The sequence below is a fragment of the Eucyclogobius newberryi genome, unplaced genomic scaffold (assembly GCF_026437365.1).
Source record: "Eucyclogobius newberryi isolate DKJ021-1_F unplaced genomic scaffold, fEucNew1.0.hap1 SCAF_6, whole genome shotgun sequence".
Lineage (NCBI taxonomy): Eukaryota > Metazoa > Chordata > Actinopteri > Gobiiformes > Gobiidae > Eucyclogobius > Eucyclogobius newberryi.
This window is the reverse complement of record NW_027316278.1, coordinates 19,914,057-19,938,427: the sequence shown is the minus strand read 5'-3', so window position 1 is coordinate 19,938,427 and position 24,371 is coordinate 19,914,057. Positions and strand designations below refer to the sequence as shown.

The following is a 24,371-nucleotide window of genomic DNA, read 5'->3' as shown; positions in this document are numbered from 1 at the left end:
AAGAAGACCATGCTATTCTGTCATTACATGCTGTTAGTTTAGGCTGCATAAAGAAGGCAGGAAGTCTGTGATAATTGACATGTAGTGGACTAAAGGAAATGCCAAAGCCCCTTCAAGTACAACAGTTTGTCCCCATTACTGGACCAAGTTTTACAGGGGCCATAATGGCAGGAAGGCAAAGAATATTGTTGCGTGGGGATGTTATTCCTCATGTCCTTTTGCAAGCAAGTTACTGCTACATATATATTTCTCTGAAAAATCTTTTCGCCCCTTTTTACCTTCTCTCACTCTGATGTTTAACCATGACAGAAAAATAATTCTCTGAGACGATCACAGACAGTATATAGTTCCCATAAATGTTCAGCCACTCAATCTTTTAACATTCTGATATTAAACCTTGGCCATAAAATAACTGCCTGGGATAAACAGACAGTCAACAAGTATCACTGAACAAATACAAAAGGAACAAAAAGAACAAAAAGTGTCCCTGGTAGTTGCTTCTGTACAGTCATCTTACCTACATTTCTTGTAAAGATCACACTCTACTTTTTCCCTAAAAGTAGAGCTTTTACTTTACATATTCACCCGCTAGAAGAAAGGAAAGTCAGGTACACATATACAGGCCTAACTTACTAATTACTGCAGAGACGTCACATTTTATTCAACATTGCCACTCCACAAATCCACCAGTTCTCAGGCTGATGTGGCTCCCTGCATTTTCTATTAGCTGCCTGTTCCAAACTCACTTCCCATGAAATTGGGTCCTGTTTGGCTTTCTCTTCCCCTCTTGTGACACTGTAAATGGCGTCTCTGAAGTCTGCCAAGAACCAGAGGAGGTCCACTCAAAGACAAAGACACGTTGGCACACGCACAGCTGGCATCCTTTCCCTTCAACCCTTGTTATTCAATATTTTTACGTCAAATTTAAATGACAACTTGGTGAAAATAAGGTGTGCACAGATAAGCCTGTGGTACATTTGGACAATCTCACACCTCAAATATCTCAGGTTTAGAGCTCTTCTTATGGGTAGGTTTTTTTTGATGTTGGTGAGTAGCACTTTCCTCCTTTGATGACCCAGCAGCCAGTGAAGTCATTACTCCTTCCACTCACCCAACAGGAGGTGGGGCTTTTGTTGAAAACTTATTCTACCCCATCGCACAAAGAGCAGCGCGCATTGGCAGTCCTACCCCCGCGCACCGGGAGAGCGCAGCTTCTGCAAACACCTCTTCTACTCGAACTTCTTCAAGCCCATTCGCTGCATGAGCACTGCATACCTCCACATTTTGCAGTTTTGGTTCTGGCTACTCGCTGCACGGAGCAAAATCCCCTGTCGTGGGGTGAAGGGAGAGAGAGAGTCGGGGTGTGCTCTGGAAACTTTTTGGCACGATGAGCACGCGAACGATCAACCTGGACACCTACAGCCTCTCACTGCTCACGGCAAAAGAGGACATCATCAACCCGCGTTCATCCATTAACTGGTAAAAAAAACCCACTGCATTTTGTATTTAGAAAAAAACATCTTTTAGACACAGCATGGTCACTCCACTCACTATTAAATCCCACCGCAATTTAAGCACCCGTTTTAGGTTTGTTTTTATTATAAGCCATTCTGTGAGGGAATATTGCGCTTTGTTAATATCTTCTGTTGGTGTGGGACACTTGAAGTACACTGGTGAGTAGGCCCACACGTTGAGAACTAAAGGCTATGCAGGGTGACAGTGTTTTACGCACGTCAAGCGTCTGATGCGTCTCCATGCGCAACACCTGGCCAGTGGCTGTCTGCTGTTACCAAGACCGCGCACACCTCTAAAACTGGGCTATTGTCTGTTCAGGGGATCGGGTTTCTGGTGATCATTGACAGGGTTGTCTTTCACGGTGGCTCTTTAATTTGACAGACGCAGGATACATGGCACCTATACTCAGAAGGGCGATGAAGCTAATTAAAAGACATTTGTCTGCTAAACATTTCGCGTTAAAAGTGTATTACATTAATGCAAGAGGTAGACTTGGTAACATCCTTTTGACCTACTTGTTCATACTATATATTTTACTTTTATTGCAGACCCATTTAAAAACTTGTAAAAAAGTGATAGTTGAATGCAATAGATTTCTCCACTTTGCATAAGAGACTTGCGCACAAAGGAATATGTCTCTCAATCCTCTATGTTGCAAGTTTTTCCCAGCTTTATGACTCATAGTTGAGACCATCTTGCCAAAAAACACATGTGCTCGCAACTGATGCTTTTCTACATCTCCACCGTCTTTCTTTTCTCCACTTTCAGGCCAAATCTGCACCTAAAACTCAACAATAGAATGCTGTTACTTTCTTCTTCATGCAGGTTTTGGACATTGTCAAAATCCACGGTTTTTGTGTGCAAACTGAAATCCATTTGTTTCGATCAGTATCAGGGAAAAAGGGAAAAGAAGTGGCCTACTTTTGGGTTTATGGAGGGGGTGGAGGGTTATGATGTCATGATCCTGTCAAACAGCTGAGCAAGACAGATGTGAACTTCTCACTGTGTTCGTCCGCCTGTTCCAATACAACTTTTACATCGCAATTGCTTCCAAGTTTCTGTTTATCGTATGGGGGTGCATGTTTGGCTCAACGGTCCCACCCCCACAGCTTGGCCTTCAGGTCCCCGTGTGTATTATCCAATGACCTTGTGGACTGAATGGGAACCAGACCTTTTGTGGGCAGGCTTTGAAGAAGAGAGTGCTCAATGCTTTCCTCTCCCTTATGTCCAGCATCAGGACAGCAGGGGAGATTTTTAACACCTAACAGCTTTTCAGGTTGTGAATTGTACAGGCGTTCTGTCAAATATGTTCTGTTTCCGTGCCATAAAATGTTTTGTTCTGGGTTTGTTCAGTGAATTTGCACAGGGTCACCCAGGCAGTTAACAATGGTTTGAACAGTTTTACAAAGCACCATTAAAGCTGTATGTTGTCTTGTAAATTACCTTGTTTAGCTCCAAGTCACTGAGGTAATGCCAGTTGTAGGTTAAGTCTGTTTCTCATCTCGAGAAGAACTATTTTACTTACTACTACTTACTGTGTTACAAGGAACCAGTTATTATGTGGAAATATATCAACAAAACATAATGAGTGTTTAGGTGATTGTCCATTGTGAGAGCACCGATGCTGCCTCTGGATACACGTTTGGTATTATTTAACCCTTATTTTACTGAATGAAAGAAAACAGAGAGCTTCGAATTCAGATAATCACAGAAATGTAGACTGGTTCTGGGCAGCTGGAGGTTAAATACTGTTGTTTATGCAGATATTAGCAAACTTGGACACACACAGATGCAAGTTATATGATGTCCAGTTTCCTGTGCCAAATTAACCGAAAATAGGCTGAGCACGAAGGGTAAGTAACAACAATATCGTTTATTCTTTAATTTGGGACACACATGGGATATAATACTAGATACTTCCGAGGTTGTGATAAGAGATGAAGTTTTTCTTTATCTGAGCCCTGAGGTGGTTGTGGTGCTTGTACTTGCCAGACTTGGAGCAGGCTCATGCATGATTAAGTGAAAGCTCTGGACTCAGGAGAGCTGGGCTATAGTTACACTGTAGATGGGATACACCTGTGGGTTTGGGCCAGGGACACAAGAGGCAGGACTCGCAATGTCACAGAGCACCCTTTTATACACTACTGTACCACTTGCTCAGGTATATACAGAATACAGATATCAACAGTAACATAACACCTGCAAGTAGCAGTATCATAAACAATTTTACAGGAATTATAAAAATAATCATTTATTTTTGGGGGGAGAAGTATCTACTTCCGCATTAGGCAAACTTCTGCTTTTTCCTCATAATGTGTGTTCATTGTTTAACTGATACATGTACTTGACGCACAAATGTAATCCACATCTTTTGTCACCCAGGACTAAAACTGATGAATAAACCTATTTAATTTCCCTGCTTGGGGTATTGAAAAATACAGAAAATGAAAACAAATGGTCTAATTTGTGATAGATTTTCAACAACAACAAAAAAGTTTATTAAGCTATATTGTAGTAAATCTAAAACACCTACTAAAAGGCTAAAAACCTTACTAGAATTTAGTTTGGAAACGTGTGTGGGTGGCATCTAAGGACATGATGACAGATAGATACAGTAATTGCTGTTATACCTAGATTTGTTTAGGTGAACCCCAGGCAGCACAAAACCACTGCTTACTGCGTAGCTAAACATTGTTTGGATTCAGATGGGTTTATGCTGAAGCTGTAAGTTAACAGTCGGCCCTTTGGCAAGATCAGACATGACTGAATATTGTGTTTGGGTGTACACTGTATTTTAGATCTTTGTAAGGATTGGGTTTCTGGACACAGAACATAATTAACTTATTTGATTGATATAATTATTATTATTATTTTAATTGACATTTGGCACGAACTTACTAAACTTTTAACAACGCACTGATTGATAATCAAGCAGTGTCAATAATCCATTGTGACAACATTCTGCACCACCTGCCTCTCCAATTATTCATTTATGTTTCAATAGTAAATGATTTGAAATTTTTGATTCAAACAGCTCTAAATTGCATTTGCTTCCTTTCTGTAGAGGCACAATGGCCAGCCTCCAGCCGCACACTCAAATAGTTTCCAGTGCAATCTGTTCTCTCTGTGCCCACAACAGCAGACTAAATACAATACAGTTTCTTGTACGTCTGCAACTTTGCATTATTATCAAATCAGATGACATTTTGAGAAACATAAAGCAACGGGTGTGTCTATCAGTTTTTGAGGGCATTTGTGATTTTTTTCCTTCACTTCTGATTTGCCAGAACTTGACTTGTGTGTATAAGCGATACACATGTGCAATTGAAACCTTGCCTTTAGCAAACAATTGTGGTGGATTTCATGTTCTTGCAACGCTGTGCCCGTGGAAAAATGCTTGGTTTGGACAGTAGGAGTTGAAGCTAAAGGGAGACAGTGTGTTCTGCGCGTCCCAGCCAACTCCTACACAGGTGCCTCATTATTAAAGAATTAACTCAAATCTGCTCAGCACAACAAATGAGGGCCATCCGGTCGCATTCTTTTCAGGAATAAGTCCTCAACAACAGCTTTGAAGGGATATCATCATTTACAACCAAGTATTACATTAAAGAGTCCTGGAATGCAGCAACTAGCTGGATAAGGCATAGTTCTGATTTAAAAATAGACATCAAAACTCAATTAATCTTGAATGTATGTTAAATAATGTACTCAATGTAAATATTAAGGCTGAACAACTTCAGATTTTGTCTTTACATTATAAGATATTATGTACCACTTTGTTTCAATGCATGTTGTTTGCAGGAGTCATCTTGTTCTTAACATCTGTCCCAGGAAAGTGTTTGTCTTTATGTTGGAACAAAACACTAAACAAAAATGATTAAGCTGGAATTGTTTCACGTTGGTAACAACACATCTGGCCAAAGCAGTTACTGATGTGTGTATTATATTCCAACTTTATGAAAAAGGAACTCCAACAGTTTGAACCTGTTTCGATCGGTCTGACGTGTCAGAAGACGGTCTGAAGTGTCAGCTGTGTTTGCAGAATTACTCGCACTGTTAACCCCAGCTCACCATGGTTACGAAGGGGTTACCGAGCTGTTAAAACTGGGACAAGCAGGGGTTTCTGATCATAAAAGTTGGGCTGGATGTGAGGTCTTCATTTCCCTGTTTGTCCATTTGGGATGGATGGGATAGGGCTTCTGCGACACACTGTTGTCCCGGTGACGCTGGTGGGAAAGATTTGGATTGGGGGAAAAGGTGGGTGATGCTTGGACAGGGTGCAAACAGTAAAAAAAAAAACACGATTTTGCTCTTGGCTCTCTCTCCTTCTTTCTCTCTCTTTTTCTCTTTCTTTTTCTCTTTCTTTCTCACCTTTTTTCCCTCTTTTTTACGGTACAGCGTAAAACACGTATTTTGAAGACGTTCGACTACAGTGGGTGGTGGTAAATGCACAGTTCCATTTGGCCTCCAATTGACATTAAAAGTGACACAACAACAACACTAACGATTTGGAAGCAGCCGGACAACAGGACGGTCATGGATCAAACAAGAAGTAAAAAAGACATTCTGTGTTTGATTTTATGACCTGGTGGCAGAAATTCTAACAAAATATGATGATGCCCTAAGTACAGGGGAAACTGACATTTAACTTCAAATGTTGTTGCATAGCAGGGTGTAAGAGTGTGAGGAGGTTGTTCGTTCCATCCTTGTTGGATCGTTGGATGTTTTCTGTTCAACTGTATGTGTGAGCGGCGACAGTGATGAAATATATGTTTGTCTTTGTGTCTTGTATCAGCCTTGGCCACTGATAGAGATGTGAAGATTATTCAGTTAAACGATCATTATTAATTATATAGATCACAATATAATTTTAAGAATCAAAAATATAACAATTGTGACGGTTTTAGAAGTAAAATTAAGTGTTTTTGTTCATTCTATTGTGCAAAACAATAGACCTATTAATAGAACTTATTTTATTTGGCTGTTTTTGTCACATTTCACTTTATTTTGTCTTTCAGAAAGTTCATTTTCATAAAGCTGCTCACAAAATTGAGGAGCAACAACATATCAGACCACGGGAATGAAAAGAAAATGAAAGATTTCTCTGTTGTTTGGTCACAATCTCAGGATTAATCGTGCATAATCGTTAAATTGTGATGTTTTTCTCACAATAATCGTAACACTTAATCTTGATATTATGACATTTCTAACCACTAGTCAAGTCCAAAGTACATACTTCGTGCAGGCACCAGTCATAACACCAGAGGATTCTTATATTTGAATTTAAAGCTTGATTGTTAAAGAAAGAGATATGATGAGACAACTTAGAGCAGTAGTAGTTGTAGTTGCGGTGGAGTTTTAAGTCCAGAAGATCCTTGCCTGAGCTGTTCTATAGAACTGTTTTAATAATGTGGTTGTATAACAGTATTGATGTGCAGTTGAGAGGGTGTTTCTGTAGTGTGAGACAGCATGCACAGGAAATGCCTGAGATATCCCGACGGAACACGGCATTAAAGCGCTCCTCTGCTTTAGTTCACTCTGTTTTCAACTCAACAGCATACTTTATTTGTGTCTCCTCTTTAGTGTCCTGTAGATATTGTCTGACTTTATTGAAACAACAGCAAAGTGCCTCCATACTATTGAGGACCAAAATGTCCAGACCAACAAATTGTGAAGTTGTAATCTGACTACAAGCCATAAAGAATATTCAAATAGCAGCGTTGATGTATTTTTCTGTATGTGCTTCACTAGACGTCTCAAGACTAAATGTTCACACCAAGTACCACCTAAGAAAACATTTGGCTTTCCAAGTACCACCAGATCTATACCGGGTCTAAAACAGAACAATTTTCAGGTCTAAATTAAGGCTAAACCAGGACGACAATGGGACTACATCAGTGCTACGAGAGTTTTAATCAAGAAAGTAGCCAAAGGAGGATCAAAATTACTCTTAACTAAGCAAATATTAGAAATGTAGAGGACAGCCCCAAAAGGACCTTGACCATTAATATTGCTCTCTGCATTTGAACCCACCCGTCGAATCTACTGGACATGCCGGAGAATCAATTATGCTATGTTTCTTTGAAGTGCTAAAGACATTACATGACGTTTTTGTTCGCGCTCGGGATTGAGTTTCACAGAGGAAAATGTGGTCCCTAAATACGTAATTGGTACGAGTGCGGCTCTGCTTACACTACACAATGACTGGCTGCTGTGGCGTGTGGATTAACTTGTGTAACACTAGTTATCCATGCTACACGCCGATGCCTTCAGAATAAAACTTGATTGTCCTCTGTTCACATGTTCTTATGTTCAGTTGTTAGAGTGTTTACAGGGATTTACCAGAGAGTAGACACATTTGTACCTCCCACAGTACTTTCCATGGCCGAGCCTACTCTCTCCTTCATCCTTGGCACATTCTTAATAACTTATTTGTTTAGATGGTAAAATTCTAATCTCTGACTGACTGTTTAGCAAAAAAAACTAAATATTTTCCCTCTCTTCACCTCCTTATGCATTCCACTCTTCTGTCCATCCTGCCCCCTGAATGTCCCTGAATCGCTCGTCTGCATGAAGCCACTTTTCTTTTGTATAATCTTTGTTCTTTATCTCCTCTATAATTTTCCTTGACAATTTATCGTGGAGTCCAGACTAAATAACTTTAGTGGTCTGTAATAGTCTCCTGAGATGGCAGAATCCTCCGCCCTGACAAATGTTCTTCAGATAAGTCGTTGTAGTTAGCTGAGTGGCCCGCGGACGCCTCTATTGTTTTGGGAGAATATTTCACATTTGTCCCTCTATTATCTTATCACACTTAATGTTATAACACTGATACAAGTAAATATACCTTTCATGAATTAAAAAAGACTTTCCTTGTAGTAATCAGCCATATTTTTTTATTTGATTTAACTTTTTTTTTTCTTCAGAAAAAACGAATAAAATTGGCTTTCAGTCTTATTTTTATGAACAGAACAGGCCAGATTTTTTACATTTGACACAAAATGTCCTATTTATTCCCCCAAGTCTGCATTCCCCCCGGAATATTACACGGCTTTACTTTAGTGTCATGCAGTAAGTAGAAGATGAGGTAAGATAAGGTGAATGACACTATTTTGTTGTTGAATTTTATTGTTTGGACACGTCACTGCTATATTTGGTTTGTCATGATAGTGGACCACCAACTGGCACTTATCAGTAACTCTCAACAAGGTGAAGATAATGGAACTCAAAAGCTTCTTTGCAAGCACTAAAAGGACTGTCCCCCAGACGATCTGTTCAGGTTGTGTCTGCTGAGGGACAAGATTCAGAGAGCAAGTGCCATAATTGTGCAGAACTGTTTAGAGTGTTGAGTACTGGATTATAGTGACATGTGCACAAGGACTCTCATTCTCAAAGTGTGGAAGGAGTAAATGTCTGAGAGCGCGGCTTGAGAAGATGCTGGGGAGGGTCCATGGTGGGAGGGTCCATGGTGGGAGGGTCCATGGTGGGAGGGTCCATGGTGGGAGGGTCCATGGTGGGAGGGTCCATGAGGGATCATTTGTGTACATACATGTCTACAACTGTATACGTTTTATATCTTGCTTTTAAGATTCCACTTTTCACATCTCACTGTTCTTATTCATGCTACAGTATCATCTTTTGTTTTTAACTTTGAATGATTTACATAGAAAAGCAGGATTAAGTGACAGCCCAGAGTGGAGGCTGAAAATATGAAAGATGAAAACTCTTGGGGGTCAGTGGGGAATGTAAGACAGCAGCAGTGAGGGAGGGCGGGAGGAAAGTCTCCTGATGCAGGCCTTAATCTCAGCGCTGAGTCCTGGCGAGAGCTCAGTCTGTTGTCTGTTTTCTCATATACTTCTCCTTGAGCTCAGTTTATCATATTGTAGAGGCACACGTAAGCACAAATCTCCTATATCTCCCCCGCTGGCACAAATGGAATGAATAAACCAACAATGAGGCAGAAACAGGAAAACGCACGGGGTTTTACATTTTGCTTTGCTTTGTTTGAATATTCACAATTGTTTTCCACTAATCAGAGGCTAACAAGTTACTTAAAGACACGCTGTTGCTTTTTTATGGCTTTAAAACATAATTTTCAGGTATTTTTATTGCTAACACTGCCTTCGTACTGTGAGCTCTCGTCAGATCTGCTCTTTAACCTGACATCCATGACAGACAGGTTTGATGCCACACTTAACTACTGTCCTTCCGTCACGGCTCTGTATACAACTAGGTGTGATTGTCTCTGTACTCTTTAGCGTTTATTTGTTTGTACAGTAACAAAAAGCTGACTTGCACCAACTCGAGAGTCATTGTGCATTTCTGAGAGTGTGATGTCATTGTTTTTCTTTAGCCTCCCGTTTCAAAGCTCGTTTTTACATTATTGGCCTCCTTGTCGCTGTCGTCACTCCCTTTTCCAGAGATTTGGCTGAGTTTGAAGGTGCTGTATATTGGTTTCTTCATCATCCATCTCATACCTCTTGACAAAAATGTAGTAGAACACAGCAAATCGGTCGAGTATAAAAAGTAGTGTGAGAGTCTATGTAACTGCGTTGCATCAATGGAATTTCCCCATGTGGGACAATAAAGGAATATCTTATCTTATCTTATCTTAACTCCGTAAGCTTGAATTATAATACTTGCCTCTTAAAATTACTCACTTTAACCATACTCTGATGTATTTTCTTTGGTTTTATGAAGATATATATTGTTATAAGTCCTTGTTTTGCAAGTCTGTCCAGTCCCAATTCTTATGCGTTGATAAGTCTTTTAAATTACAGCTTTGCAATTTATGTAATAAAAAAAAAGGTCTTTCTTTAAAAAGTCCTGGTCACAAATAGAAAAGCTAGAAGAGACATTTGTGCACAGTGCATCTAACAATAATCTGTAAATAAAAGACACAATTTTCATTTTGAGGCATATTATAGAGTCATCTTAAGTCAAAGGGTCCAATTCATAAGCCATTTTATCAAGTAAAGTCAAAGTTATTTCTTTTTCAAAACAAAAGCTGTATTCTATGTATGAAGTGTGTATTATTGTAAATGGACTATTTTTGTTTGGTAAAACAATTTATTGTGCATAATTTTGAAACAATGTTGGGCAGGCATGTCCAAACTACGACCTGGGGGCCAAATGTGGCCCGACTTCAGGCTAAGTTGGTCCAAACAACAAAAAGGAACTGGAAAATTGGAAAAATTCAAGCATTTTGATGTCATACCAATTTAATATTAATATCACAAATCTCAGTGGGGTGTGGAGGGTGTGGACGCGCATGGATAACTATGTCAAATGCAATATTTCAAAAGATTCACTTTGTCATTCTACAAATTTGACATTTTCAGGTTGTTTGTGGCCCTCTGCTCCGTTGCAGTGACTATAATATTAACATTTGTAATAGATAACCTTTATGAACAGAAAGGCTTCAGATTTCCTCGTGTCTCCTCTGGCTGACCCCTCGGTTCTGAGTTGGAAACGTATGCATATTTTCCACACTCCCTCAGAGGCGGCGACCCCTGACCCCAGCCTCTCGTGAAAAGTGACCTTAAGAAATGACTTAGGATCAGGGATGTGGATTTTGGTCTTAACTCAGATGCTGACAGGGCTAATGATGTAGAGGAGGTGGAGCCATAAAATCAGCTCAAATAACACTCAGGTGGCTCAAAGAATGTTAGTTAGAATTAAGACAAAAATGTACAACTGTTAGCTTATTAACAAAAGTGAAATAGACTTATATCAGTGCACTTTAACACACGGACGCTTTCCATTCTATAGCGTGCACAGTATAGTGACCGCTTCATTGTTTTCTTTGTGGCTCTAAAAACACTGTCTGGTATTGCTATTTTTTGCTCTTTCATGACAAAAGAAGATTGTCTGCAAAAATGTCAGTGATTCATGCCAGCTGGTTCAATGGAAACAGCTGAGGCATAAAGTATAGGGACCATTTTTCACAATTTGGACACTAATTCCAAGACAACATATGATTTGGAAACTTTATGCAACGTCACCCTATACAGATCCAAGGAACACAGCTTTAATATACAGTATTACAGTATAAACAGTCAGTATAAATACACAACTAGTACTGAAAGTTCACAAAAATGGACAAAGCAGCCTACTTGGTGCACAGACTTCAGAGGTGAGAGTAAGAAGCAGGTAAGGGGACATAAATTCAATCTGTAAATCCATAAATGATCTTTGCATCAACGCAATTGACCAGCGAGTGAATGTGCGTAACCACAAATCTTTTGGTAAATTAGTCCGTTCAAAGTTTATTATCTGTATAAGTCTGTATAAAAGTAGAAGTAGGCTTAACAAGGCTTAACTTTAACACCACATATTATTCAATACGGTGCCTTTTGAATTTATTTGACAACTCTCTCTCTTTGTGTCGCGGTGATAAACACGCATAGACCTTCAGGTTGACCTTTGACCTGTCGTAAGAGCAGCTTGTGGCCTGCAGATGTTTTTGACACACTCCCTGGAGTTCTGCAGAGATTAACGCTGACAAGCACGTCGTCTCCTACACAGACAAGAGGGTTTTTAATCACTGCACGGGCGTCTTTAGTCACGCACTTACCTCAGACTGACAGACTGATGCAGAACAACATTAGAATAACAGTGTGCCTTCCATTAGAAAAGGGTTAAGTTAGTACACTTACTCTAATATGACCACAAACTTCATTTTAAACCACTGGCTAAACTTCTCAACAAACCATGGTGCACTTGAAAAACTCTTGTTTTTGTCTATCTGATATCATTTTTCACTTGGTATATGTAAATAGCAACAACAAAAGAAAAATAATTAAGAAAGAAAGGTTTTTGCACCTCACTTTTAGTATTTATATTTATTTCTTAAAGGATTTTATGGCACGTAGGCTTTATTAGACGTGACAGTATTAGCGTGAAATTGGAATAAGAGAGAAGTGCACATGAAGCAAGGCATATGTGCTGCCACCTTAACCACTCCACCACCGGGTAGCACCTTTAAATAATTCAGGAAAAATGTTGGTCTATATTAGTTACAATAGTGTAGTATTTCAATTGTGTTTGAAAATAAACAGACAGGAAAACAGTCAAGATAAGACACTTTGTTCATGTAGAATACCTCTGTTCACCGCTACGATCATCAGAATCAGAATATTGATTATAGTCATTATTAGTGAACGTAATTTCCCACACAAAGCACTAATAACAACATGCACTAAATAAAATGATATAAGTGCAGAACTAGCTACAGAATAATAAGGTTTTGAGTTCAACTTTCCTGGCTAAATGTAGAAATACTTGTTTTGAAGGCAAATTACTTTTTTGTGCAAAACTCCTGAAGTAATGCATCAAATGTTATTCCTTCACACTGACGTATAAGTAGCCAGTTAAAACAGTGCTGTGCTTTGGGGCTGAAGTCTTTGTGACATTTGGGAGGGGTAGGACAGGCCTTTACCTGCACAGATCCTCCAGCAGTGAATGGCAAAGATTTGAGTTTTATCCATAAATGTTTTTACACTTGAAGAGCAAGAAGAGTGCTGTTAGAAATAAACCACAGACACAGAGGGTCCACTTGGCAACGTAGAGAAGAGGGGCAATTAATACAAAAGCAGCGTCACAGAGTTGCATTGTGGAGATGTAAAGAACTGCAGAAGGCGTGTTTTGCTTTAGTCCAAGTATGTGCTTCAACATCTCTGACCACGTACTGTGCGTCTGTGTGGCTCTTGTTCAAGCAGATGTCGCATATATTCTGTCCTAACTCTCTAACTCTAACTGTGGTATACTGTGGTACTGCATCTTTCTGACCTTTGGTGTGTCTGCAGGGCGCTGTTCGTCTACGATGGCATCAGCAACAAGCTCCGACTGGCTGACTCAGGAGGTAAAGAGCAGAGTCACAAATGGTGCAAATGTTCAAACGTGAGGTCCAAAACAGACAACTAATATAGCTACACAATTATAATTTTCCTATTCAACTGAAATAAAATAAAAATCATAAAATCATGCTTGTCATTTGAACATGTGTCTATATTTTTATTTTATTTTTATCCTGTAGCAGATTTAAATCATTTTTATTTGGTTTTCTGTTCATTAGCAATGGAAATAAACTTTTTCTGATTCTGCGTTTATAATTGTTGATTCTGTTTTCTTTGCATTTGCTTTAAACATAGTGGGTGGTGTGGCAGAGCTGGCATCCAAGCTCCACACGTCCCAGGCCCAGTACGGACTCTGCAGGATGGTGAACGCAGACAGTGGAAGCTCCAGGACAGCTATGATTATCTGGGTGAGTATTTCAGAGTTTGATGTTGAGAATTTCCCCTTAACTACACCAGTGCTAGTTCATTTACAGTATTAGTTTAACTTCCTCACTTTTGTCTTCCTTCTGGCTTATATTGTCTTGTCTTGAGAAAGGTATGGCATGAATGTAAGAGTCTGCTTCCTGCGTTTGTTCTCAGATGGGTCAAGATGTGGACGACTTCAGAAGGACAGAATGTGCCAGTCACATCCCAGCAATCAAGAACTTCTTCAAGGTACACTAATATCCTCCTGCTCTAGAGTATAGTCTCCATTTGTACCACTTTGAATTCATGCACATGAAGGTAATCTTAGTCTTTTTAAATGTTTTGTCTCTTTTGTCATCTCTGCACTTGGGCATTCTATTTTTACCCACATTGGTTTACGTTGCATTGTTTGAGGGCTTCCTGTGCTCAGTGCACTTCCTGTCCCATTACTGCTTGTTTTGTATGACAACGATCTGAAAACTTCTACTTTATTTTTGGCCCACATGCTTCTTCTTGATGCAAAATAATGCTACAGTTTACATTTATTCTAAAAACTGGTGCTGGTACATGACTATCTCACAAGGCTACACATTTCCCACTAGGTTCAGTGTGAACTCAGAGTGGGTTAAATGACCCTTGAGTTACTGGTTTCCATATAAAGGCATCACCCAGTCAACTGGCCAAGCATTTCTGGAATGTTTGTTGTTTTTTGTCCATGTTTTTGAAAGCGTGAGTCGAGTCTGGGAGTTCTGGGAGCTGTCTGGAGGCCCCCAGCTCGTCCATGAGATGTGAAGGGTGTGTGTTTGTGGCTGGTTGTATACAAGTACTCCTGATTATAATTAGGGTTAAATTAGATCAATAATCAGTGAATATTCACTGTTTGTTGTGTGTATGAACATGTGGGAAATGGGAATTCTTTTTAAAGCTACCAGATTCTACTGATACATTATTAGTGCTTTAGTAATTCACACACAGGACACATTTGCATAAACAGAAGTGCCATTTAAAAACAAAAAATAAAGACAGAACAATGCAGCAGTGCTTTCAAATGCCAAATCTGTTACGTAATACACAATACTCAAATTCACTAAATTTTAGTTTCATAAAGTTTGTTTTTTACAAAGGTCTTCGTCTGTGAATGTACTTTCTAGAGACTTGGACAGGATTTCTGTGTGAACCTGGTGCTCACAAATATTAAGCCTTCAACCTGCCATGTTGAGAGGAGGAGCACTGCACTGTAGCTTACAACACAGATCACAGGTGGACTAATATTCACTTTTACAATAAACTAATACTCTACAGAAACATGTCATTATTTTATCTGGAAAAAAACATTTTCACAACAACTATCACCATTATGGCAGCTTCTTCTGGCATGTCCCAGCTGGCTGTGACTTTGTTTTGTCGAGGCGAGTGCCTGCACATTTGGGTGTGGATACTGGGCTGCATTGTTGGAATAAGTTAAGAAAACCCAAATATGAACATGTTGTCTACATTTCCCCCATTGTACAGTTTGCATTCAAGTCCTGAAATAACAGAACACCCTTGAGTGAGAAAGTCACGTCACAGTAGGCTTTCTGATGATGAATAGTTGTCAAACGGTGAGCACCAAAAGTTCCAAAAAAGCACAAAACTATAACATATGTAGACCATTATTCTATATGTTAAATGTTACAAAACTTTAGAACTGAGAGGCGTCGCCGCTTCATTATAGCATTTCACAGCCACAATACATTTTCCTTTAGTTCTTACTTTGTAACATTTCCTACATAGTCAGCAGTATCAAGTGTTGGGAGGAGATAGGGGGTAGGTGCATTCTCTGAGCACTCAAATGTAGCTGGAAAATGCAGGATTACTCAGACATAATTATAATCACATAATCATAATTATATGAATCATTCCCTATTGATGAGGGAAAACCTTAATTTCACAAAAATCTTAGGTAAAGTACATTTTCTATAATATTTCCCCTTTAAAAGAACCTCAGACATAACAAAACACCTTGGATTGTGGAGTGGTGTGAACTCACATAAATTATAATACGTCTACTTTTATGATTGCATACATGCCCTAACGGGCCTCAAAATCTGTGCGTGTGTGTTCAGGTGTGTGTTCAGGTGTGTGTGTGCGTGTTTAAGTTTGTGTGTGTGTGTGTTTAAGTTTGTTTGTGTGTGTGTGTGTTTAAGTTTGTTTGTGTGTGTGTGTGTGTGTTTAAGTGTGTGTGTGTGTGTGTGTGTTTAAGTTTGTGTGTGTGTGTGTGTGTGTGTGTTTAAGTGTGTGTGTGTGTGTGTTTAAGTGTGTGGGTGTGTGTGTGTTTCAGTGTGTGTGTGTGTGTGTGTGTGTGTTTAAGTTTGTGGGTGTGTGTGTGTGTTTAAGTGTGTGTGTGTGTTTAAGTGTGTGTGTGTGTGTGTGTTTCAGTGTGTGTGTGTGTGTGTGTGTGTGTGTGTGTTTCAGTGTGTGTGTGTGTGTGTGTGTGTGTTTCAGTGTGTGTGTGTGTGTGTGTGTGTGTGTGTGTGTGTTTCAGTGTGTGTGTGTGTGTGTGTGTGTGTGTGTTTCAGTGTGTGTGTGTGTGTGTGTGTGTGTGTTTCAGTGTGTGGGTTTGTGTGAACCTGGCAGAGTGTGATGTGGATTACACTCTGCACTGACATTTTATTACAGGTTTCTTTGTGTGTTAGGCTCAGTGTCATTGTCAGTGTTGTCACTCACCTAGAGCTGTGGTTTCCTGGAGTTTGACAGTGCTGGCTCTCCAGACTTTTTCAGGATGGAAAAGATTTATAATCTTTATAAACTACCTGCAGAAATGACTTTGATACTGTTACTTAGCCCTAAAACACAACAGAACCTGACTGCCTAAAGGAAGGTTTCTGTATCTTATCATAAATTAGGTTGTTGCTTAAAGCATTATTTATAAAAAAAGAGACTCATTTGACACATTTAGTTTGAGATTTATGTATGGAACACAGAAAAGTGTATCTCTCAGCCCTCCTGTCCACAAAACATGCAACAGTTGGCAGCAGAAGAAGGGAGATGGTCTACATGACAACCCAAGTCTTCAAACATGCATGAATGAAACCAAACACAGATCAAAGTTTGCTATATTTAGGGAAACAATGGAGTTAATTTAGTCACATCAAACAAATACCTGTTGAGTTACACAATTTCCTTCTCATACCTACTTTGTCTTGTTGCAAGAACGTTTTCTTTGCCTCACCACTTTTCCCTTAACCACCCAGCGCTTAAGCCTGGTTTTGTTCCCAGTGTTTAAAACAGAGCTGTTGCACAACTGTTTGGCTGTGAGCGTGCATAACTCTTACACACCGTAAATTAAAACCATTTTGTGTGCCTGTGTGGATTTAGGCTTGTTCTGTTACACATAATTTATGTTCCGAGATCATACACTTTGTTTCAGGAAGTGAACGTGTTCCTCAACGCAGAGAAGTCTGAGGAGGTGACAGAGGAGAGGATAAAGGCTGAGCTCAGCAAAGCCCACACCAATGCTTCCACACAGTGGCTGAGGAGGAGCTCACAATCATCAATGGACAGGAAGGACATTGTGGTGAGCTTCATGTAACATCACAAAGATCCACTAGAGGGAGACAATGACTGCTCTTATTTTTTTTTACTGCGCTGCATGCGCTCAAATGAAAGAGAAACACAAATCATTCTCAGTTTGCAGCGCAGTAAAGAAGACAAATAATGCTTTATGGGGAGTATTTAGTATGAAACTATAATAGTAGTAGATCAATATTTAATAAAAAAATAAAATAAACCATAAGTTGATCTATAGTAGCTTTATAATAGAAAAGGATTCATTAATGCCCTCTTCAAAACTGCTGATTGTAAAAAAATAGCAATTTACCTTTTTTTTATTATTGTATTGATTTTATAAGATTTTTTGAATGAATCACAAGTAAGTACAGGGAAGAAGGTGGGGATAAGGGGTAGATGAAAACTGACATTTCCTCAGCACTCAACTCTCGAATGGGCGACAATACTAAGTTATGAATCAATCGAAATACACCGTAAAGTTTATTTTACATAATTATGTCTTTCCTGCTTTCCTGTCCAACCTTAAACTGTTTTGTTATTCTTTTTGAAACAGGGCACTAATTACAGAAAAACAAATGCTGCCATGGAGATGCGGCTGGCAAACAGGGATTCCTTTTGGGCAAGAGCAGAGGTACATTTTCTTGTTAGCGTTTATTTGAGGCTCGGCGGTGCGTTAAATGAAGTCGTGTGTTGTTTTTCAGCGTGAAGAAGAGGAGAGAAAAGAGGAGGAGAGGAAGAGGGCAGCAGAGGAGAGACGGAGACTGGAGAGAGAGAGGACTTTGAAAGAAAGACAAGACGCGGAGGAGAGAGATCGAAAGATGAACGAAAAGCTGAAAATGATTGAAGAGCAGAGGTAAAGGCTGTTTTAAAACTGAGAGTGACCTCTTGTGGGCAGATCTGGAGAAACACATGCCTCTTGTGTTGCAGGCAGATAGCAGCGGAGCAAGAAGAAGAAGGGCAGAGAAAAGAGAAGTTTAAGTGGGTGAGTTATGAAGTAAATGGTGTTTCAATACATACAGGCAAACTTGACACGGGAGCAACACAAGTGAAAGAAGGTTTTGGGTTATAATAATGCTAATTATTGCATTTATTTATTATACAATTCTAACATCCAGTTGCATCTAAAGAAAATATTACAGATACAAGAATGACTAGTTTGTACTGCACATACGTGACAACTGCGCTAAAGAACTGGGAAACTACACAATCCTTATGCAAAGATAGGGCAAAGTGACACTCGGTTTCTTCCGCTTAGTGGCGTTACAGCGACACTATGACAGGGGATGACAACATTCCTGACTTTGTGTTATATCCAACGGCATCTGTGTAATCCATGTATACACCACGTACTAGTGTTGAGCTGAGGCTGCATCCATGTTTCCTGTGACTGTGAGTGGTTACGCCGAGCGCGAGGCCGTGACATGTGTTTTGTGTTTGTGCGCTGACAGGAGCTGCAGCAGAGGGAGCACGAGGAGGAGATGAGAGCGCGCCTCAAAAGAAGTGAATCGATTGAGAAAGCAGCAGTAAGTCCGTGTCAGCCAGACCTGCGCAGAATGCCAGGGATGTTCGGAATTAGCAGTGTCAGGGCAAGGCCGCAGCAACACTGAGTTTACACCCTGTTTTAATGTGAGCGCAGATGAAATGTGAAGATACAAATATGTACTCCTGATGTAATTATGTTTCTTCTTTGAGGAAACAATGGTTGGAGAGACTTAATGTTAACTAATTATGTTTTGTTATGTATGTTATCCTGTTATTGACCATTAGAGTCCCATTAAGATTAAAAACCTCTTTTTCAAAGGCACAGTTAGAACATACAAACAAACAACCAACCAACCAACCAACAATAAAACAACATAATGAAGCATAGATTATGAAAAACAATTGCATTATGAAGTTATGAAAAACAATTTCTCACTAGTTTCTAATGCTTTTAACTTGGTTTTAAAGGCATCCAAGGGGAGGAACTTAGTCAATTTCCAGTCTAGCTGCTAATAGAGTACTGGTAAATCATTCGGTAAATCACTATTTAGGAATTATTTATTAGACATAAGTATAGTTAGAATGAGAGAAATAAAGAAAAAAGCGAGGTATCTCTTTGCTTGCGTTGTCTCTGCTCTCATATAACAGCCTTTTTGGAGTGATAACAAAAAGTGTCCCTTGACCTTTCCCTCTTTAGGATGTACAACTGATTGTGTTTGTGTGATTTTTAGGAGGCCGCTGCATTAGTGTCCCAACGTACCATGAACCCTCGCGAGTTCTTCAGACAGCTCTCGTCGTCCTCATCACTGAGTCCCACCAGTCCCTCTCGCTCTGGTATGTGTGAGCTGGGGAAATGTGTAGTGCTAGAACCAGTGCCTCTGTGGTACACATCTAGTACATTTACAGCTGCCATATTTGGGTAAGGAATTGAAAAAATGTAGGATAATCAAGTAAAATAGCATGACTCAAGTAGAAGTATTAAGTAGTGGTCCAAGAAAGAGTGCGACGTATTAAAGGAAACTATTACTCTAGTAGGAGTAACTATCTGGATGTGACATCTGATTTATAATCGGAAGTTTATGTAATTGGAAGGATAAAAAAAGGATTTACACAAACTAAATCTTATCTAAAGGAGCGATGCATGAAAGACAATCGTTCAAATAATTTCATATTGTCAACATCAAGCCTTTGTTACTTGTCGAAGAGGAAGTTTACTTTTACTCAACTTAAGAGTACTGTTACTACAGTACTGTAAAATATTACGCAAGTAGGAGTTAAATTATAGTAATTATTAGTAACAAACATTTCTTGAAAAAGTGACTGGTAATTGTACTCCCCACCTGAGGCTGTAGTTTATTGCAGCAGATTACTTCAGCAGATTAGCAGACGTTCATGGCTGTTCTCATCCTCCTCAGGTAAACCGTTCAGGCGTTACCAGCGCAGTCTGACCGACACGGCCTTCATCTTCTCCAAAGCCGAGGAGAGCTCTGCATCCTCCCCCCGCAGTTCCCCTGTTGTGTCGCCCTTCTCCAGAGCTTCTCCCTCCCCATTCAACCGGGCCACATCACCACCCACAAGTCCACTCTTTCTCCCATCCACCTCTCCACAAAGAACCCGCGCTTCCCCGCCCCTATCCCCCCCACCGTCCTCCGCCCTGCCCAGCGTCCCACTGGCCAACATCCAGATGAGAGGACGGGCACGGTCACCATCAGAGCCCTCTGCTCCTCCGGCCTCCCCGACATTAGTGGCTTCCGTTGGGCTTTCCTCAGCAGGCGATGCGCCCGGATCACCACCGAACGTTACAGAGCACAACGCTTTCAATTTTGAACTGAATGCATCTCCTCCAGCACCAAGGGCTTCACTGCCAGAGCACCCGATATCAGGTGAGAGACGGAACAATGTATGTGCAACTAATTTACAAGATAAATCACACTTACAACGCCATGGTGACTTCAGTGCGGTGCTGTCTCTGTGTGGGCCTGGTATTTGTAATTCTAATGGATTGTTTCAAGTGCATGACTTTGGACACACCACTGGGGGCTTAGACTCCCATCGTACACGCTTGGAACTTCCATAGTATTTTGCACTTGTCTAATTAGTACATATTTGGACTCATTTAAAGTATCCCGTCATGTATTTTAAAAGTATTTGGAAGTATATATGAGAGGGGGCTCTGGGGGGCACAAAAGGATGATGTGTTGCATATTAAAATCTATTCCTAATCATTCACAACTAAGGAACATCATTTTATTGTGTGGTTTTATTGGCCATTTCAAAATAATCCAAATTACGCCTCTACCTAAAATCCAGTAATTCGGTAAATCTTTCGTATTGTGTCTTGAGGAACACTGAGAGTCATAATGATGATGTTGTAAATAACATTAAACCTATCTGCACATGCATTTCTATACAAAACATGTCTTTGCAGCTGCTGAGCTTGCTTCAGAAATAAGCTACAAAGTACAGACTGTGCTTGTGGAAGAGGATGAAGAGGAAGAGGCGGATGTGAAGGAGAAGGAAGACACTCAACCCAAAACAGAACCACGACCTGATCCAGAGGAGCCATTTTGGGAAGAAGCTGCAAGGAACGAGACACAAACACAGCTCGACCAAGTGGAGACTGTCGAGGAGGAAGAGGTCAAAGAGGAGAAAGGTGAACTTCTACCCTGCACAGAACCAGAGGAGACTTCAGCCGAGGAGGAGCAGGCCCAGACAGCGACGAGGTTAGAGAAGGAAGTGCATGGGATAGAGTACACAGAGTACACAGAGTACACGCAGACTGAAGTGAAGCAAGCGGAGGAACAGACAGAAGAGACTGCAGAGGTCAAACGTGCCCATGTGACATCAGAGGAACCCGAGGAGCAGGAGGAGAAGATGACTGAAGAGGAGCCGGACCAATCAGAGAAACATCTGAGCCCTGAATGGAACGAAGCGGCTTTGCTTAGACAGCATGAGGATGCTTCAGAGTTCACAGGTAAGTCAAGCACTAAAAGCAACATTAAGTCCAATTTTCATTCCTTTGTGGGTCAATTTAGTGCCTGCGTAACTCCTCCAGAGCGTTGCTCTCGAGCTGTTCTCTCAATAATCACGTGCACAATCCCGTGAAAACAGGCACGTTAGGGAAAGTGTCTTGCCCATAGACACATAGCACATGTTTAAAAATAGAAAAAGATCATAGCCTCTGTCTTTGGACCTGTAAATGGTCTTGTTCTATCCGTCTGCTTCATCACAGCATTAACAAACAAGCATAAACTGTATAATATTTCTTTTTTTCACATATTCAAACTATTTCAAATTCCATATGATTTTAACAATAAAAAAATATAAAAAAATAAATGGTCTTATTCATTTTTTCCATTGACATTGACACAGAAGTTTGGCCAACATTATATACAATTCATCTCACTATTTGCTATTGATCTTGTGATTGTTCTTTAATGTGTAGACGTGGAATCAAGTACCTTTTAATTTACACTAAATTCATGTTTTATTTTTTATATGGCGTGGTTTTGTCTAGACCCTATATCCGAGGAGAGCCTGGGATTCAAATGTTTGACACCGGACTCGGCAGTCAACGTGATCCCGAATGGAAACTCGCGGGAGCACAATGGAACAGGTTCGATGTACAGCTGTAGCAAAAGGTTAAACTGTAAAGCAGCAATTGAATCCCAATGAAAAGTCTTTTTTTTCTTCAAATTTCAGATCACTCCTTAAGTCCGTCTGACCCGGAGTTGGACAGTCCAGAGCTCGCGGTGTACTGTAACGTGCGGGATGATGAAGAGGACGACATTTGCATCCAAAAGTACATCACAATTTCAGAGAACGGAGAAGAGGTATGGTTACTGCGGACCACATCGCACGCTACAGGACTAAACAGAAATTGTGTGGCAGGTGAAACTGATGTTGTTACTGTACAGTGAAATCAAGACCCTACAACGCTAAATAATCTGCTCCATCATTTGTTGATCTATCATTAATTCATCTGCACGTGTCACATCAGCACATATAACAAAGCACATATCTGTTCCCATTCTTCGTCGTTCACTGTCAAAACAAACATACCTTCTCTTTCCCACTTATTTCTCTATGGCCAGCTCCAAATTCTGGTTCTGATAGAAGGGCGTCCAAAAGCACAATACATCGCATTTTAGGGTGTGACCTGTGTGAGAGGGTTGTGTACTTTCTGTTCCTGACATAGTGAGTTTAGTTTAAAGAAGCACACAAAGACCTTTCCATGATTACAGCAATTTTCTTCTGTTTTTCTTCCTTTTTTTCCTCCGTAGGTTTCAGCCGAACCACATTTGTGTGTCCGAGCGCTGTATGACTATCAAGCAGGTAAGCAGCTGCAATTTCAGCAAATAATTGCGAAGCGCTATAAGTGCGCCCTATACTTCCAAGTACAGTATGAGTATGAGTAACCAGTCCTCACCATGTTATTTTGTGGTCTCTTATATAGAGGACGAATCAGAGCTCTCCTTTGAACTGGGTGACATCATTAGGGACGTGGAGGCTGTGGACAAAGGCTGGTGGAGAGGCTGGAGCCAAGATGGCCGACAAGGCTTGTTCCCAGCCAATTATGTTGAGACCATATCACCGCAATGAGTTTGGAGACACGCCCGCATTATAGACGCTCAGGAAATTGCTCTTATACCTTTATCCACACAGTAAAACAACTTTCTGTCTTTGCAAAACTTTCAATATTGTTTTATCTTAGCATGAAGCCAGCCTCATTTGTTTTGTATAAGACCTTTTCCTTTTGAACCAAAATAACTTATTGTTGCGATACACTCAAAATGATCTAGAGGAGGAACAAACGGATGACAAATGATCACAAACGCGTTTTTTCACCCCCCATAACCATATTTTCACATAACAAGCATTATTTCCTGCTCCCAGTTTGTTTTGTGTGTTTTATGTATAGATTACTGTTCTCTTGGCTGGTGTGCCTAATCACATATTGGATGTCATCTTATTGCCCTGAGATATTTTGCAGAACTATATTTGTTTACCACATTTTAATTTACCCACAGCATCACATAAAGAAGCACTGTGCTGTTTTGTATGTGTCTCTTTAGTATGGAGTGTCTTTTTCATAATATTCTTTCATTATCACATTAATTTGTCTTGCCTTGTACGTTCAATTCACTGAGCTCTGTATTATCCAATAAAACTGCACACTGTATATAAGAATGTATAGAAACACTAAAGCATACTTACATTATTCCACCCTTGAATGTCTTTCTGAAGCTCCAAATGTACTACACCTGAAAATACTTCTATTAAAAGTCTACTGTACAATATGCATTTTATTTTGAAAGTTTTTGACCGTTGCTGTTGTAGGGGACGGGTCATATTTGGCAATCAAATTTGGTAAAAAATAGCAAACAATACTGAATGATAATTTTGATAAGTTTTGATAACAATAAATAGTGTCTAATTGATTTTTATAGAGTTTTCTACTTTGTATTTTTAAAGGTGCACTATATAAAGCTTCTGGTGGCATGTCTCCATACAGATGTTAATTGCTTTGACTGCATAATTCTATGTATGGCAATATATGTT

General features: G+C 40.0%; 1 protein-coding gene across 3 annotated transcripts; it reads left to right on the top strand.

Moving 5' to 3' along the window:
* The first annotated feature begins 1,291 nt into the window (after positions 1–1,291).
* Positions 1,292–24,109, top strand: LOC140346539 (drebrin-like protein). Of its 3 annotated transcripts, XM_072432656.1 has the most exons (17): positions 1,292–1,479; positions 13,323–13,378; positions 13,668–13,780; positions 13,953–14,027; positions 17,188–17,334; positions 17,881–17,958; positions 18,029–18,180; positions 18,255–18,309; positions 18,776–18,850; positions 19,541–19,643; positions 20,225–20,692; positions 21,238–21,639; positions 21,694–21,783; positions 22,327–22,425; positions 22,512–22,642; positions 23,093–23,144; positions 23,266–24,109. In XM_072432656.1, exons 1-17 carry the CDS (start codon positions 1,388–1,390, stop codon positions 23,409–23,411), a joined length of 2,334 nt encoding a protein of 777 aa, XP_072288757.1. In that variant the 5' UTR covers positions 1,292–1,387; the 3' UTR covers positions 23,412–24,109. The 3 variants fall into 3 exon arrangements, with proteins under 3 accessions (XP_072288757.1, XP_072288756.1, XP_072288758.1); XM_072432655.1 differs by having other exon boundaries at positions 21,238–21,783; XM_072432657.1 differs by lacking the exons at positions 21,238–21,639; positions 21,694–21,783.
* Positions 24,110–24,371: the final 262 nt, after the last annotated feature.